At 37.7% G+C, this 13,016-nt stretch overlaps 1 protein-coding gene across 1 annotated transcript in view; it reads right to left on the bottom strand.

The window, feature by feature from the left end:
* Positions 1-12,640, bottom strand: part of BTAF1 (B-TFIID TATA-box binding protein associated factor 1) — a 54,605-nt gene extending 41,965 nt beyond the window's left edge. The window contains exons 1-3 of the mRNA XM_007429153.4: positions 12,332-12,640; positions 1,807-1,930; positions 735-849 (exon numbers count right to left, since the gene is read on the bottom strand). Of these exons, the coding sequence (XP_007429215.1) occupies positions 735-849; positions 1,807-1,930; positions 12,332-12,345 (253 nt within the window). The 5' untranslated portion in view covers positions 12,346-12,640. The remainder of the gene's footprint in view (positions 1-734; positions 850-1,806; positions 1,931-12,331) is intronic.
* Between the last annotated feature and the right edge of the window lie 376 nt (positions 12,641-13,016).

Here is a 13,016-nt window from a genome sequence, read left to right as displayed (position 1 = left end):
CACAATTCAGTCGTTTTCTATTTTACTAACATTGTAAAGCATTACATATGCAAGCATAGTGAAGGAAGAGGCAATGCTCATATCATGTAGTTCCCAGTTTCCCAGTATTTTATGCCCAAGGACACCAATAGGCCCAGGAACTTTTCTTTTGGTGCTTGCTATACTTTCTTGCCCAACTGATTTCATTTATTTACAATTTAAAAAGCAAAGAGAGAGCCTACTACAAAGCAAAGCACTAGCCGTGTGTTTCCAATAAAGCTTTAGGGACCCATATAAACACCCAAGGCATTCTTAGAAAATGAAGTAGCGGGAGGTTGCATCGTAATGCTGTCTTTGGGAGCATGCCCACCTGCCCATAAAAAAATATAAAGGCATAATGAGATGGCAAAGAGCATCAGGAGAGGTTAGAGAGTGTTTGGAGGAGCAACCTTAGTGGTTTGCTTTCTGATAAATGGGTGCTGAAATTAGTCACATGTATCATGCCAGTCATTCTGTGAGAAAGCACCTATAATATATTCTCTATACTCCCAATATTTCCAACAGCCAAAAAAGCTGCAGACCTCTGATTAGAGAGAAGACGGCCATTGCATTTATTGTGTTCTTTATTAACTTGCAAGCATATTACATAATTCAAGAGATGTTACAGGCGAGGTCTAGAAAGATTCTTGAAGATGAAATCCATGTATAGACTATATATCTATAAGCAGAATTCTGTATAGCTCTCTTTAAAGCACCTTGCTTTGGCTGTGGAGTTGGATTCCATTCTGGTACATTTTTCACTATGGCTTCCACAGCTTGTCCAGCTGCAATGCGGGTATCCCAGTTTGTACTCCTTAAGTGTACCAATACCTTTAAGTAAATTTTTAAAAAGAGTTACTCATATTTCATATCTTAAATGTACTTCATTTAGTTCCTAATACTCTGCCCAACACTCAAGAGCTTCTGATGGATTAAAAACTAATAGTTAAAAAAAGGGTCAATAAGTATAAATCACCTTTAAAGATCCCCATAAGCTGGCAGTTATCAAATGCTAGATTGAAAGTGCCAACGTTGATTACTAAATTTAATAAGACATTTTTCTAATTATTCTGTTTGTACAGAAGACTCTAGAGAAACCTAAACATTTAATCATTATTATTTAAAAATAATGTATCAACATATGGCTTTCAACATTCCATTTTTTTTTTCAAAGAACCATTTAAATCAACCTATATACAAATATTAATCTTTTAATAATTTATGGATGGAGCATCAAAGACGAATCACTGTCTATGTCCCTTAAGAATACAGATAACACCAATTACCAATACTCTGATTACCAATACTAATGACTCAAGAATGGAAACACAGTAGCCTAATAAAGATTCCAATGTACAGGTTCAGCACATCCAATATCAGTTCCAAGACAAATATGCATGGTGTCTAAAAAATTATGTCCCCCTCAAATGGATGGGGCCAAACATGTATTTTGGTAAAAGTTTATGGATAAGATAATGCCATAATATTTGCTTAAAACACCCATTTCCCCCCCTTAAAGTCCCTGAATCCAGCTCCCCAACAGGTTCTGGTCCCACTCATTTTTAGAATATAGCCCTCAACATGCCTAGCACAGCCCTCAAGCTATAGAAATTCTGCATTCCTGATATATAAGGCTAATGTTGAATAAGTACTTTTATGAATACCTCAATGCTCTCAAAGTAGAACCCTCTTTCAGTGATAGAATGTTATAGAAAATACTATTTCGCTTTTAAGTTGTAGGAATAAACCCAACATTACAATGCTTATAATCATTTCCAAAACATTTACCTTAGCCAAGAGATTATTCAATTCATGTGGATGAAGTTTCACAACCTCCCCAAGTTGCTGGGCAGCTGCTTTCCTTGTTACTGGCGTTGTGCCAGTGTCCAATAAGATAAAGAGGCGATCAAGCCTGACAGAGGGGACAACAAATTATGAAAAATATATATTCTGTCTCATCAGTCTAAAAAACCATGTTTAATTAATCTGCTATTATTGTCTAGCCAGAGATAGAAAGAACTCCAACCTGTTGCATTTCCTGTATTTCATAAGAGTATAATTTGGAAAGCTTACAAGAAAAAGCTTACAATATTTCAATTCAAAGGGCACATTTTCTTCCATGTTTAACAAGTGGCAGTATACAATGGAGGGCACACTTTCCATTTTTTCATCTCTCCTTCCTACAAATTTCTTGGGAGGAGATTATACAAAAACAGCTTTAGAGAAAATATCTTATTTGCAAAAACAAGATCTATTTTCTAAAGCTAACTGATCCTGGGACAAGTGCAATTTCTAGTGAGTAGCAGTACTCATGGTTAGTTAATCCTTCTACCCCCCCTTGCCAGTGCCACTATATGTAAGTTACCACTATATGTAAGCACTTGCCAGTGGTAATTTATGTTTAGAAAAACAAAAAAATAGGCTCTGGCTTTAACGTAACTATTACACAAACAAGGTACATATAGAGGTAATCCCCCCCCCCAATTTTGGAACTGTTTTTGCAAATTTCTGCTGCTGTAATGTCATTAAGCAATCCAGAATCAAATATTCAGAGTATCACACTGGAGAAGTAAAAAGACCAATTAGAAGACAAGAAATTTAAAGGTTTCTCTGTGAATTAAAAAGGAATTCCATTCCAGAACAGAGATACATTTCCCTCTATTTTTTGTCTTCTTTTCACTGTACTGATGCTTGATTTTTTATTAACTTTTTTTTTTTAAAAGCTGTCCGGCCCTTCCATCTGCAGTTTGCTTTTGGCTTCTGAAATAAAAAGGTAAAGATGCACTTAAGCTGAGCTCACCTCCTGCGACATACAGACAAAATCCATGTTGTTTTCTTGGCATAAAACATATTTCTGAACAGAAAAAAAAAAATCTGACGATGGGTCTGACTCAATACGATAGAATAGCCCTTAGCAGAACAAGATTTGAATAGCTGGATTCAATGGTTAAATACAGACAATTCCACCAAGTGTCCTTCTCTGAGTATGTATGTATATGGAACATTAGATATAGAAGATATTGTGCATGTCTTATTTAATTATCAAGTATACACCCCAGCAAGGGTCAGCACTTACAGACATTACTTGACAGAATGACACATTAGGACCTCACTAATAGGCTGTTTTATTTCCTTCAAGACACAAACATATATGTAGTCCATAAAACTGCTCAGATAATAGGGCTTTTTTTTTTTTTTTTTTGAGAATAAGGTTCTCAACTGAGAGCACATTTTATAAAACATAGTGGGGGGAGCACGTAAAGGTGATGCATTCATCTGAATACATGCTGTTCTATATTTCGGCACCCATCTTATTTTATTCTTTTTTATTCTATTTTGTCCTATATTATTTTATCCCACCCTATTTTATATTTTAGCATCTTATTCTATTTTACCTTATTCTATTTTATTCAGTTGACATTGTTGGTATGTTCAACTGACTAATAAAGATACTATTGCTATTACAGTTTTCTTGGCAACAGTATGGAAGTACAGGTGGTCCTCGTTTAATGACCACTCGTTCAGCGACTGTTCAAACTTAGGACAGTGCTGAATGAGTGGTACTTACAACCAGTTCTTGAAGTCCAGTTGTCGCAGTGTCCCCACAGTCACGATAGCAATCCAGATGCTTAGTAACCAGTTTGCAACTACAACATTGCAGCGTCCCAGTCACATAATCACTATTTGTGACCCTTCACTACCAGTTTTCTACAAGCAAATTCAATGGGGAAGCCGGCAGGAGGTCACAAATGGTGACCATGTGACATCGTGCTTAACAATGGCAACCAGAAGTGCTAAGTGGCGCGGTCACATGATGTCATGGTTTATGACTGCATCGCTTAGTGATGGAAATTCCAGTCCCAATTGCCATTGTTGACTGAGGACTACCTGTAGTTTCCTGTTGGTTTGGGGGCTTTTTTGACTTTCCAGTCTTACAGCCCTGGAATTCTCTGCATGTTGCCCAACCCAATACTAACCAAACTCAACCCAGCTTAGCTTCTGAACTGAGACAAGTTTGGCCAGGTGCTGCTACCTGCTGAACCTCTGTGGGATGTATTTTATTATTTCCCACATGTCCTTTCTAAAGCTTCCAAGCCATATTTGGCCTGATCTTTTCAAATAAGTCTAGATGCACAGCTGTTGAGTAGCTTGCAATAAATTGAATCCTTCCACCTTTCTAATCTTTAGAAATTAAAAAAACAACAACCCTGAATGTTGTTTATTTTAGCTCCAATTAACAAACTGGACTAATAGAAACTTAGGTAGTACAAAAATTATGTAAGAATTAAAAATTAAACTGCTAATTTTGCTTGTCAGTTTTGAATGTCAAGAATCAAACTATAGCTAAGTGTGCATATCCAATGTAATTTTTGCACACTAATGGTTTTAGTTCTGCATGTAACTTTTTTTTTGCATTTCTTCATATAAAAAAACATTTGTCATTACTATTATTCTTCCTTTTTCTTCAAATCCTTGTGTGTACAGTAATACATTCACTTTTCATCAGTTGTAAATAATTCCTTTTTTGGTTCTGACATATTTTAAGATTTGGATAGTTTTTGGTAGGAGATGCTCAGTTCTTCTTAGCTACCAAGGCACTTAAAGAATCCTACTTACATCCCATACATTAATAAGTCACAGAACGGAAGTGAGATGTGAGGCAGTTTTACTTTGCTTTTTCCAGACAAGGAACAAATGAAATGTAACACAATTACTGAAATAGGGGCAATGACAATATATATTCCTTCTTGCAGCAGAAGTTTGAGATCCCACTACTATTCATAATTAATATTATTATATTGGTTTTATATATTACCAGAAACTTACTACCTCATTATAGGGTTATATATCATTTTTATAAGAAACTCAAGAGTCACTGGGACCATTTAACTTGAAGTGGCAGACCATTTTATTATTTTATATATAATGTCCATACGCCCACTGTAGTATGCTTATTGTCCCAGTAGAAATTGAAAATATATACTTAAGGACAAATTTCAGATGCAAACTTGTACTGTCCTCTAGCCATGCCAATATGTATTTCATGGAAAAGTAGACAAATTAGATACCAAGTTCTTTATAGAAGTTGGCCACAAGGCTTCCAAGGGAAGATGGCAAACTGAAGACAGCTCTGCTGACAAGCAGAGCAATGTAGCAATTTACAAGTGAGCCAAAGCAGACTGATCCTCTCTGGATTAAAGAGAGAGACGTGAGATTGCCCAAGATGTTTCTCCTTACAGTTGTGCCTTTTCCTCAGGAAGAGACAGTGATCTCAGGTGGAGTGGGAAACCGGGAGATGCGGGAATTCATCATACTTGCTCCAGCTGCAAATGGAGCCCTTCAAAGGACACCACATTTGTGAACTTCCCTTGCTAACTATTTTCAGAAATTGCCTATTAACGGATTTAAAGAAACCAGACACCTTTGGAATGACAAGACTGGGAACACCAGGTGAGTGAGTGTTTTCAATCCTCAATATAGGAATATGAAGATCTACCTTTATCCTTAAGAACTCAAAATAACCAACATAAAGTAAGACAAGATTTTGGCTACAGAAAGTTTTAAGGGCTCAGAAAACAGAGTTTTGGACTGCAAATATTAAGATTTTGTTTTTTTAAAATAAAAGTATGCTTGTGGAAAAGAGAAATTGTTTTGTGAGATTGGAGGTATAAGACAAGCAATTTATAATGGTGTTTCGAGACATCTTTCAAGAACTGGGTAGAGACCTGCGTCATGAAATGTCAGCTATGTGGTGTCTTCTTGAGAACAGTTTGCTTCTATTACAGAACAAGATATGCAGCAAAATTTACTTGAGAAAATATAGAGACTTTGAATAAGAATCTGTCACCAGACACAAAGAAAACTGGATGAGGTTCTAAAATCAAGAAGGAAATAAAAATGATACTCCCAGAGAACAACTGGAATAATCTTCCCTTGTTAGATTTACAAAAGAGACTGTTTAAAATGCTAAAGAAATTTGTAACAAGGATCAATAATATCTAAATGGATTACAGAGAAAGACTGTCCCTATAGAAAAAAAAAAGACTACAAAGTTGGTTTATTTGATCAGGGATTAAATGGGATATGTTGTTATTCTGGGTGGCTCTTTCCAGATTTATTGACATATTAATTAGAAAATATGGGGTACTGGATTTGCCTGAACTGAATATGATGTAAAAGCTTTTTACTCTAGTTATTATGTGTAATCCTAATTTTTATAGTACTTAACTTGGCTTTACATCTTCTCTTTATTCAAAGTAAGGAAGTTTGGAGAGGTTTTTTTAAAGGAGAAATTAATTCTTTTTGTTATGTTAAACTTCACATTTTTATCTATATTAGGATATTGGGATTACTTTATATTTGTGAAACACAGATGTGCCTATAGTTTACAGTGGAGATATGGAATGTATACAGTGGTGCCTCGGGTCACGAACGCTTCTGTTCACGACCAATTCGGGTCACGAACAGCTCCAGTCGCAAAATTTTGCCTCCATTCGCGAACGCCGGATCGGGTCATGAACAGGATCTGCGGCCATTTTCCCACCCGTGACACGTGGTCCGCGGCCATTTTCCCGCCCATGACACGTGGTCCGCGGCCATTTTCCCGCCCCGACACGTGGCCCGCGGCCATTTTTCCGCCCCGACACGTGGCCCGCGGCCATTTTTCCGCCCCGACACGTGGCCCGCGGCCATTTTCCGCCCCGACACGTGGCCCGCGGCCATTTTCCGCCCCGACACGTGGCCCGCGGCCATTTTCCGCCCCGACATGTGGCCCGCGGCCATTTTCCGCCCCGACCCGTGGCCCGCGGCCATTTTCCGCCCCGACACGTGGTCGTAGGGAGGGGGACTCTCCCTCCAAGCAATAGCCGCCTCCCTGTCCTCCATGCCAGAACGGATTAATGGTAATTACATTGAACCTTATGGGAAAATTTGCTTCGGGTCGCGACCAATTCGGGCTGCGACCAGAGTCACGGAACGAATTAAGTTCGTGAACCGAGGTTCCACTGTATTTGAATGGGATAAGTTGTTATTTGGAATGTTGTGTATTGGGGCTGTTCTTTTGTAAAGGCAAAATTGTCTCTTTTTATCATGCTAAACTTGGGGAGCTTGTTTATATTAGAATATTGGGGCCATTTTATGACTTTTAAATGGGATTTTGCTTTGGTTAAGAGGTAAGATGTGGAATGTTGAGTTTTATATAAGTTAATTAATGCTAAAATCTTAGAGCTTTGTTTGGATCTTTTGCTGGTAACTAGACTGAAGAAGACATTATTTGATTTGCTTATTGTTAAGAAATGGGTTATGGGATGGAGAGTTTTATATTTCTTAACTAAAAGGAGGTGAAGAGATTAGGGTACTGTTTATACTTGCCATGATGAGGGTGGGGATTCATTTTCTTAGGGGGGAGGGGTTTACTTTATATAATGTTTTAATTTTTTTATTATTTGTTTGCATTTCTTTTTTTTTCTTTTAGTCTGTATTATCTTTCTATTGCTTTATTCAAAACTTTCCATAAAATTATTTGGAAAAAAAATAAAAGTTGACAAGAAAAAATGCAGAGAAAAAATTAAACCCAGAAACTGGCTTTTGCATACTATTTAAGAGTATATCAACTTACAGGGAGGCATACAAGTACAATTAAAAATGTATTATAGAAGTAAAGAAGCATTTGCAATTTAGAATCACAAGGTTTTAAAAGATAAGATGCTGAAATATGCATTATTCAAATGTTTACAACAGGCCTATTATGTCAGTCCAAGTCACAATCTCAATGAACAATGAAACACTGTATTAAACAGACCACACAATAACTTCTATTTTAGAAAAGCAATGATACATGTTGTCATACAGGAGGGAATATTGTGTATGCTGGCTTGAGCTCCTGAAAGGCAAACAATAAACAAATAAATATTTAAAAATTTAAATGTATTAAAAATGCATGCACAACCATTACCCTAGAAAAATGATGTGGCTGCTTTAACAATTCAAAAAGAGGTATTTCATATGTACTACTGCACTGCACATTTCAAAGCAACCGTTTTGGAAGATTTGCACAGCTCTATTCTCCATCTTACCATCTGTCTATTATAGGGAATAGTTTGAGCCCAGATTTTATTGGGATGAAGACTTGCTTTTCGGTTACATTCATCAAACAGTGCTTATTTTCCCAATAAGGATCCATATTTGCTTCTCCATTAACTTTCAATTATAAAAATGTTTCCATTTGAGTATTTTTATAATTTGATTTTCAATGTACAATGAAAGGGCTAAATTTTTCAACAAAACACTAACAGAATTAATTTGCCATATTTTCTTGAAACCTGAATAGTAAAGATCACAGCATAAGGCAGGAAAATTTCAGATGCCTTTAAAATGCCATTATACAGAAGTGCTACTGACTTTAAGCTGCAGATTATGCTCAAGGATACAATATTTATGAAAACTTGTTTATTTTTACATAGCTATGAACAGTTTGCTACCTATATCCTCCCAAACTCTTGAGTTATTACTTCACTATCAGGCCAAGTTTCAAAAATCTAATAGTACACAGAATGTATGTTCTTTGACCACAGGACAGAACATGTAATAGTTAAGTGTGGTGAGCTTAGCTATAATACCCACTGAAAGACTTTCTGACCCTGGTAATCACAAACCCATATGTAATATTTTATAAAAAGTTGTGAACCACTTAATAAAATAATAGCAATACAATAGCTTTGAAAAGAATAAAAACATCTTTAGGACTTGCACATACTTTGGTAGTTCTGTCATTTTAATTGAGTTTGAAAATTTCCATTTTAAATTGACTTTTTATTCACGTTCTGAACAATTATGCTATTTTAACAATTTATGAAGTTTGTGCATGGAAATAGAATCTATAGTGAGGCAACTTATTCCTGATTAATTCCATGGAAATTAAAATACATAAGAGGCAAAGAAAAAAGACCCTTACTTTTTCCAAGAAAGAACAATGCATGGACAAAAGTAATGTTGGAATTTGAATATTTTAACAGCCAAGGGAGATTGAGGAACAATATTGAGAAGTTAGCATTTTGTAACCAAAGAAACATAGAAATGGAAACTGACATATCAACCTATTTTGTTGCTAATTACAGGTAATCCTCGCTTAACAACCATTTGTTTAGCAACCATTCGAAGTTATGACAGTGCTAAAAAGTGACCTACAGCCGGTGCCCAAAGTTACAACTGTTGCAGCACCCCTGCAGTCAAGTTATCACAATCTAGGTGCTTGACAACCAGCTCACACTTATGATGGTTGCAGCATCCTGGGGTTACGTGATTGCCATTTTCAATCTTCCCAGCCAGTTTCCAGCAAGCAAAATCAACAGGGAACTGCGTGATTCACTTAATGACCGCATGATTTGCTTAATGACAGTGATTTGCTTAACAACCACCACAAAAAAGGTTGTAAAATCGGGTCCAGTCACATGTTTTGCTTAATGACCGCATCGCTTAGAGACCTAAATTCCAGTCCCAATTGTAGTCATTAAGCAAGGACTACATGTACTGTATTAGAAATGAAATAAAAACCAACATTTCAAAAGAACTAGAAACAATCTTTTAATTATATTTCATAAATTGATTCTGAATTGAAATTAAGAATAGGGGTACTTAAAAACCCTAAGCTAAGAAGAAATCATAGTGGTATACATTTCTATCTCTCTTGTTTTTTCATATGCACTTCTGTCCCCGTGCATGTTTTAAGGAAGGATGGTACAACTGGTAAAAAACTTTTTTCAGCAGCTATCATTACCTAAACATCAAGGTGGGGGGAAGACAACTCTTTCCAGGAGCAAGAAATAAAGAGGGGACATCCAGCCCACAACCCAGTTTAGGAAAAACTGAAGCTAAACTGTAGATCCTCTAGAGCCAGGATTTATATAACTTATCTCCTGTACTGTGAGAATTCTAGGCAAGACATAATAGTTTTAGTTTTAGTTCAAGCTTTTGACACACAATATTCATAATCTTATGATTTCAGAATTAAAACAAGAATTTCCTATTTTTCAAAATACATCATGGCTACTATAGTTCCTCTATCGTGTGCTATCTTCCCTTTTTTGACCATGGATTAATGTTATCTAGCATAAGGAGCCCCATAAACCTCTGACTTTTATTCATATGGACCATCATAATTGCAACCATTTTATAATATAGACAAATTAATTTAATTACTTGTAGTTATCACTACCTATAAGAACTGTATTACTGTTATTTTGATGAGAAATGTTCATAAAGGCATTCAGAATTTTGCTCTATTGACTGAATTACCTCACATTAAAATTCATAATGAAATATTCTTCATTATCATACAAAACACAGTCACTAATTGTTAGTAGTATCATTGTATTCAATGGGAGTTGCTACTTCGTAAGTGGAAGATTGGAACATTATCAATCACATAAGTGAAAAAGTTTAAGACAAAAATATGTAATGTAGTCATTACACTTTGAAAATGATATTCAACAGAACCTGTTCTGCTTTAGTCAGGACAAACTTTTAATGAAATATAGTGTCTGTACCCATAACATTAAAATGCTAAGAACAACTTTTGGTTAACTCAAACCTATATGCTGTATCCTTAGTGTAGCTTAAGTCACCCCTGTTTTCACTTTCTGTAATAGTAACACAGACAAGGGCAACTGCTAGTGATAACCAGACAGTGCTGCCCATTTTTCCCTGTCTATAATATTAGCAATTAAGGGTTCTAGAGGCTTCAAAAAAGGTCTCCCCTGTTTTTATGAATAAATGAAGAAATTAAAGGATTGAATTTAACAACTTTTAAAGCCTGTACTTTGCCACTGAACTATGAATTTCCTAAAGTTATTACACTATGCCACAATAACTACATAATTATGGAGGTAAAACAAGAAAAACTCATAACTGTCAGTTACTGATTATACAAAAATATAGCATAAGAGGAATTTAAATGCTCAGAAACAAAGTTAATCAGTTAACTCTATGAAAGAAAGGTATGATACAGCTCTATGGTTTAACATAACCAACTAATCAGAAAATAATATAAAACAATCCAAACAATCTTGAAACATAAGGGATTACTAGAGCATATTTTTTTAAAAGCAGGAACAGATCAGAGTTCAGAACTGTCTAGAACAGATTGTAGGTAGCCTCCTTTTTACATGAGGACCAAGGTCAGAGATTCCACCTGAGATATGATGCTCAATCACTCTAAATGTGGTAAAATTTTAGGTTCTAACAATGAGGCTGCCCTATAGCTGACATTGTTGCCTGCTACATAATCCAGACATACTTACCAGCTCTATACCAGGAGGAGTCTGGTAGCATATTTTCTAACTAACACATTTCACTAGAAGGCACAAGCATGCATGAGCTGCAGCTCTCTTAATCAGATGCAAGGAGTGGCTTAAATGATGTAGGTGCTACAAGACTCCCGATTTTTGGCTATCACAGATTAACACAGCTCTCCTCCTACATTATCAGTTTCACGGTATCCTTATTTGCCACCTAACAAACCACTGAACATTAAGGAATGTGTCAAAGGAGAAAGTACTTTGATTTCCTCTGAACTTAGTTTATTATCAGTTGCAGACAGCAAACAAAACTGCATTGTGTAAAAATATATGAAGAGCACTGGTAGGTAACACAAACAGCAAAAGTCAAAAATCCTCACTTGTACACATTGTGTTAGCTTTGAAAGAGGTGTAAGCAGACAAAATGAAACTGAAACTTCAGCAGCTAAGAGATGAACAACTCAATTCTGCAGCAGTAGGATCCCAAATGAATCCAGTCCAGTTTAACCCAACTCGATAAGCATGGGCGGGGGAGAGGCTGAAAGAGATGCTAATTAGTTCATTCTTACACTACACTCCTGAATTGTACCCCAAGAGTAGACCAGGGCATCACTACAAATCCTGACCACTCTCGCTTCCCATTGATTTCCATAATACCAGAATATGACACCGACAGCTTTAGTACAATGAACTCCCGGGGCTCGATCATCACATTTCAGCTCGCTGTCCTTTCCCTAGATACTTTCCAAAGTTAGGATACGGAGATCTTGAGGGATGCCACGCGCGATGGCCCTTAAGGTTGAAGAAAAGCGGAGGGTACAAGCCCTTAGAATCCATTTTCCCCGCTTTCGAGGGCTAGAGGAAAGCCGGGCTACCCACAACCCAATGAGGAGCCTCCCCATGACGATCCCACGAGGCCTTCCCCACTCGTAAGAAAGAAAGCCAGGCGCAGCGGGCCCCGACCCACAAGAAGACTCCGGCAACCGCCCGCTCCCCTAAGTCCACTACTTGACACTGACCTGGAGACCGCCATAGCCGGAAAGAGACGGAACTACGGCCCGGCCGAGCAGGGAGAGAGCCCCGCGGCTCAGGGAGGAAGGAGGGGGCAGGGCCCCGGCCTGGCCTTCGGAAAGCACGCCGCGGCCCACAAGCAAAGGGGCGACTAGAAGCGGCTGTACCTAGCGCCGGCTTGAGCCCCCCTCCCCCCTTCGGGCGCCCGTGCGAGCAGCAGCAACATGAAATACCAGCCGCACGGATTAAAGCCTCTATTCCTCCATCACCAGGGAGAAGCCCGACGCCTGGTTTTATATGAGCAGCCATCTTGTATTTATTCCCTTCCTCCATGGAAGCCGCTTCCTGATTGGCATGGACGCCAGACCGCAACCAATAGCAGGTGTCGTTTGAAGGAAAGCGCGGGGGCGGGAACACAGAGGGGCTAAATAGGAATTTACCATTAGAGTTCGCAAAGTCGGTTGAGGAGTTGGAAGAAGAAGAGAAGGCGGTGCTTTGCCGCCATTATGGGAGAGGGCAATACCAAGCATACAGTTGAATGGAAAGATAAAATCACGCAGGTTTATCAGTTTTCCAACCTCAGAGAAGGAGAAAAGCAATCATTTTCCAGCCGCGCGGTGTGCTTAATTTGTACAATGAAGTGGTGAATGCATTAAACCACGGGGGGAAAAAATCCGTAATCCCCCTACGAAC

Source organism: Python bivittatus, unplaced genomic scaffold, assembly GCF_059951505.1.
Source record: "Python bivittatus isolate LINGU-HERP-01145 unplaced genomic scaffold, Pbiv_v1 ctg000780_np1212, whole genome shotgun sequence".
Classification (NCBI taxonomy): domain Eukaryota; kingdom Metazoa; phylum Chordata; class Lepidosauria; order Squamata; family Pythonidae; genus Python; species Python bivittatus.
The sequence above is the reverse complement of the archived record's forward strand: the minus strand, read 5'-3'. Positions and strand labels throughout refer to the sequence as shown.